We start from the raw sequence: 6,037 nt of genomic DNA, 5'->3' as shown, positions 1-6,037 counted from the left end.
TTCATCTTTATTTGACCTTCATAAGGGAAAATATTTCTGTCTCCTTAAAGTATACTTTAAGAAGCTCCTATTGGTAATCAAATCTTTCAGTGTTTTTCTTCTGCTTCTTCTTAGCTAAGAATCTAATTCTAGTTTGAATTTCTCTCAGCATCATTAATAAACATTTCTCTGTTTTCTGTCTCCATAAAAGCTGTGGAAACTTCCTTCTCACCTTTGGAGATTAAGTTTTTTTTACCTCTCACTTTTTTTTTTTTCAGTGTTTACCTTCTGTTTGCTGTTAGATGCAGCTTGACTATTGCTTTTAATAATTTTTCTTTGCTTTTCTGTTTTTTATATATTGTACATCTGAATTTAATGATTCAGAACTGTTTGTTCTTTTTATATATTTTAGTGAACCAAGTACATGTGCTTCTTTTCTTCTCATTGCATTCTTAATATATGTATTACTAAATTTGTATTTTCTATTACTTTGTCTCCCTTGCACATGGTGCCCAAATTACAGTTCCCTAGCCCTCTCCTCACATCAGTCTAATTTAATGTTTTACCCAAATGTTATCTATTAAGTAGATTTATTGCATTTTCAATAGTTTTCATGTGATTTGCTCTTTCCAAGCACGGCTTGTCAAGCTTATAGTTTCTTGCACTAGCCACAGTGTTTTGGTTTCCGTTTTCCCCATTGTATTGACTTAAATGTTTTAAACATAATTCTTATATCTGAAACTTAGGCGATGTGAAATTTCTTCTAACTCTCATCATAGTATCTTATTCCTTGAGTACAACCTAATTTATAATTGGGCTGTCATATATAAGAGACAGCGTACTCGGGACATCTACAGCCACTTTTTAAAAAGTGTATTCCATTATCCTGTAGCCCGTTGGACAATCCATATGGATTTGATGTCTTTGGGATCAGCTGTGTCTGAATAGAGCATGTGCTTCTTAGTTGATTGGTCCTCTAGATAATGCCCTTGATTTACTTCTACTCCCGGGAAGTTCTCACATTTTCCTTTTGCCCCTACTCAGCATTTTATGGATTCCTGTATTTTTCTGAGGATTTTAGCCACGTGCATTAAAAGTGTTTAGAATGTATAGTGTTTTCCCCAAAAACACAAATATGAACAGTGTCCACATGAAGAAAATATTTCACACAATATTTTTTATAGCATCAACAGCATCTCATAATAAATCCCAAGTTACTTCATCGGGAACACTCCCCCTCAATATGCCATATGGCAATTATAAGTTGTAAAATGTGATTATTTAAAAATATACTAGATATTTATGTTTTGCCCAAATACCTGAAATGACAATACTGTTCTACAGAGAATAGTACTTTTATATGGTCAGAATTTCTGTTGTCTTTTAAAATGAAGCTAATATTGGTAGAATTATTTTCTTAAATTCACATATTTTGGTTCCAATCACCATGTTGCCAAAATTAGCACTTCCCTGACCCAGTAAAAATGATCTCAGTTTGGATTTTCCATTTAATGCTGAAATCAATTTAAAATATCTTAAAAGAAATCTGTATGTGACTTGGTATTCCTGGTTGGTTATACTTTAATTGATAGTTTCTGTTGTAATTTTACAGTGTTTACAATATATAAGCAGTTGGATATTTGTTATTAATTTAATAAAAATTTTAGGCTTAAAACTTATCCATTTAGCCGGGTGCGGTGGCTCACGCCTGTAATCCTGGCACTGTGGGAGGCTGAGGCCAGAGGATTGCTTGAGGTCAGGAGTTTGAGACCAGCCTGAGCAAGAGCAAGACCTTGTCTCTACTAAAAATAGAAAGAAATTAGCTGGACAACCTAAAATATGTAGAAAAAATTAGCTGGGCATGGTGGCACATGCCTGTAGTCTTAGCTACTCGGGAGGCTGAGGCAGAAGGATTGCTTGAGCCCAGGAGTCTGAGGTTGCTGTGAGCTAGGCTGATGCCATGGCACTCTAGCCTAGGCAACAGAGTGAGACTCTGTCAAAAAAAAAAAAAAAAACAACTTATCCATTTAAAATACTTTTGTCTGTTATTTGAAAAGAATGCATATTCTCTGTTGGGTGGTCAAAATGCTGCCCATTTATTTCTATTACTAATTAGTCAAATATTCTAATAAAGTTACCTAACACTTTAGGTTAATTTATTTACTGTATACCAAAACAGTTGATTTTTATGATGCTTTTAATGTCACTTCGTATGACTGAAAATATGTCAAATTGTCATTTCTAATGAATCTCTGAATTATTTATGTTTGAACTCTAGAAATTATATCTATACATGTATCATGGTTTGGTATAGTACCTAATAAACTGTATGTGCTAAGTGAATACAAACCACCTGGAGCCATCAAATGATCTTTTATAAATACCATTCAATTATAATATTTTGTATTTGTCATAAAAATTATGTGTCTGTCTTATCTAAATACTGATGAAAAGAGGAGGTTATCTCCGTCAGAGCCCTCTTCATAAAACCCAATGTCAAATTACAGTTTTACTAATATCTTTTATATTCAATAACTTATTTGTCACACACAGTAAATATGAGTATTAGGTACAGTAATTGCAGTCACGATCTCCATTCTACAAAAGAGGAAATTTTGGGTCTGTCATTGATTATGCAAGCCTCATTGCATATTATTATTCCAGATTTTCTCAGGTCAAATTTCCAGAAAATCTCTTACCATGGAATACTATATATTAGAAATAAATATCTTTATAGGAACAAATTTTGAAAGAAAACTGAAGAAATAGCTTATACAAATAGTCATATATAAAAATAAATACAGTCCTGCCCTACATAACAAAGTTTTGGTCAATGATGGACTGCATACACTAAAGTACTTCCATAAGATTGCAATGAAGCTGAAAAGTATCCAGTGCATGTTAAGATTGAAGCACAATGCATTATCCATGTATTTATGGTGATCCTGGTGTAAACAAACCTATGTTGCCAGTGAGATAAAACTATGGTACATACATTTATATACAATACCTAATACTTGATAATATGATAATAAGTGACTATGTTATTGGTTTATATATTTATTGTACAACTTTTAGTCTTACATGTTCATTGATGGCAAGTGACCTATACAGGCGTACCATTTTTTTTTTATTTTTTGTACTGTATTTTACTGTAACTTTTCTATGGTTAGATATCTAACCATAGATACACATTTAGATACACAAATAACATCGTGTTATGATTCCCTACAATATTAAGTACAGTAACATGTTGTACAGGTTTGTAGCCTAGGAGCAATAGGTCATACCATATAGCCTGGGTGTATGGCAGGCTATACCTTCTACGTTTGTGCAAATACATTCTGTGATGTTCACACAATGACAAAATCACGTAACTGCATTTCCCAAAACAAATCTCCATTGTTGAATGATGTATAGGGCTTAAATGATAAGTTTTATCAACATATAATAAAAATTATGCCAATTCTTCAAAGTAACTTCTAAAAATAAAAGCAACACATTCCAATTCATTCTATGAGGCCACCATTACCATGATACCAAAAGCAGGAAAGAAATCAAAAGTAAAGAAGAGTATAGACAAAAATCCTTTAATAATACAGACACAGAAATCCTTAGAAAATACTAGCAAACTTCACAAGGAGCATATAAATATGCCTATATGACCTAGTGAGATTTTATTTTAAAAAATGTAATGTTGGCTTAATATCCAAAAGTTAATCAAGATAATACACAATATTACTTTATTCAAGTGACACAAGATATCATTCCAATAGACACACGAAAATATTTGACAAATCTGACACCCACTGTGATAAAATTCCCAGCACACTACTCATATTTGGAAAATTCTGGGTCTTGCCAGAAGTAATGTATGAAAACCTACAGTTAACATTATACGTAATAGTGAGAGACCGAGTACTTTGCCTGTAAGTCTAGGAACAAGACAAGAATCTCCACTTTCACTACTCTATTCAACATTGTACTGGAGATAATAGCCAGGGAAATTACATTAGAAAGTGAAATAAAATCCTCCAGATTGAAAAAAAGAAGTAGAACTACCTTTTATTGGAAACAACATAATCTTGTACATAAAAATTTGGAAGGAACTTACAAAAGCTCACTAGAACTAACAAATAAATCCACCCATGTCACAAGATACAAGATCGATACATATTATACTAGCAATTAACAATGTGAAAATTGAATTAAGAAAACTACTCTATTCACAATGGCATCACAAATAAAGAAATATTCAGGAATAAATTTCACAAAAGAAGTGTAAGAACCTTACACTGTTTTTTTAAATGCTAAAAGAAATTTCAAAATAAATGACTAAATGGAAAGACATCTAATGTTAAATGATAACAATACTTAATATTGTTAAGAACAGAAAACCCCATAAATTGATCTAGAGTCAATGCAGTCCCTTCAAATTTTTTTTTAATTGAACTGCCACTTTATCTTTACCATTAAGGTGATGGTATTATTTATTTTGAAGTCACATGGCGTATTTCTGAGTCCATTCTCGAGCTATTCCGTCGTAATTTCTCCTATCCTTTCTACAGATCTTCAAAATCTCAGGAACCAAAGGATCATCGGGGTTGGGGTCGCACAACACGGAAACAGCTGGATGACGACACTTCGGAAACGGTCAGAGCCGGCGACCACTCAGATCTAAGGAAGTGCAGACGGACGCTTCCATTTCTGTTCACGTCGGGTGGTGAATGCGATCTTGGGTGGTTTGAAGGCCTATGCGGATGGCAACTGGATCGTCAGGAAGAAGACCCCTCCTTGGTAGGGGCTGTCGTTGGGCCCCGTTAGGGTCGCCTGCCAGTGGATCATATGGTCCCCCGCCGGCCCTGCTGAGACCTGGGCAGGGGGTCTTGGGCCACGCCCAGCAGCTCCTTGTGGACGCGCTTTACCGCGCTGTCCTGAGCTGGGTACTCCGCTGTCCCCAGGCTGCGCTGCCGCCACCGCGCTGGTTCCGGGCAACCTGGCCCCCGCTTGCCTCGGCCGCCCGCATCCGGGTGCCAGTGGCCTGCGGGGACCCGCTTTGTGAGGTCGCTGAGGCGGTGTTGACAAGGCGGCCTGGAGGCGCCAAGGATGCCTCCTGTCCCGTGGGGGAGGGGGCGTCCTTCAAATTTACAACTGCATTTTTAATGGAAATCAACCAGCTTACCCTAAATCTATATTTGTGTGCAAAGGAAACCAGAAATCACAAAACAATCTTTAAAAGAGTAACAGTAACCGAAGCACATAGTAGAAGAACGAGGATAGATGCAGGTAGACCAATGAGGAGATTTAAAGGTTCGTTAACAAACACAGGCATTTTGAGAAAGGGGTCAAGAAATCTGAGGGGAAAGAAAAGTGTTTTGAACAAATGCATGCTGGTAAAATTGGATATGGAGATGCAAAAAGGTAAATGTGGACCCCAAATTTGAAACACATGACAAAAATATTCAAAAAGATTGTATATCTAAATGTTGGAACTAAAATATTCCTAGGAGGAATACTAGAGTATTTTATTGTGATCTTGAATTAGGCAAAGGTTTCGTAGATTTTACACCAAAGGAATAATGAAGAGAAAATTTGATGAATTGTCCATCAAATTTAAAATTTTTTGTCTTCAAACATCATGGAAATATAAGTAAATAAATGGGAAACTACTCCAGCTGCCACCTTGATATCAGATTTCTAGCCTCAAGAATTGAGTAAATGCTGCTAAAAACACCCAGCCCTGTAGTAATTTGTCATGGCAGCCCTATCAAACTGATGTGATCTACTAGGACACATGCAGAGTGTCCCCTGCAGCATAGCTGAGATGGCAAGAGGATTGAATCATGTCAGGGTCCACTAGCATTGAAAGGCTAAAATGCTGTGAGAAACGGCCTCCCTGGTGGAATATTATGAAGACAAGGGAGACCACAGCTTTCAATATGGCAGCATTAAGAGGATGTGTTCTGTAAGACAGAAAGTTGTAGACAAATGTTAGAATAGCTTAAACCCCTCAAATATTTTAAAACATAAGCCATCCTAGTAAGAGTGATATTTGTGT

At 35.9% G+C, this 6,037-nt stretch overlaps 1 protein-coding gene and 1 pseudogene across 1 annotated transcript in view; both read right to left on the bottom strand.

Moving 5' to 3' along the window:
- Positions 1-4,480: 4,480 nt before the first annotated feature.
- Positions 4,481-4,901, bottom strand: LOC123648849 (annotated as a pseudogene).
- LOC123649450 (zinc finger protein 708-like) overlaps positions 4,901-6,037 on the bottom strand; it is a 57,069-nt gene continuing 55,932 nt past the window's right edge. Inside the window, exon 9 of the mRNA XM_045567587.1 lies at positions 4,901-5,116. Within this exon, the coding sequence (XP_045423543.1) occupies positions 4,901-5,116 (216 nt within the window). The remainder of the gene's footprint in view (positions 5,117-6,037) is intronic.

The sequence above is a fragment of the Lemur catta genome, chromosome 13, assembly GCF_020740605.2.
Source record: "Lemur catta isolate mLemCat1 chromosome 13, mLemCat1.pri, whole genome shotgun sequence".
Taxonomy (NCBI): domain Eukaryota; kingdom Metazoa; phylum Chordata; class Mammalia; order Primates; family Lemuridae; genus Lemur; species Lemur catta.
This window is presented reverse-complemented; position numbering and strand designations above follow the sequence as displayed.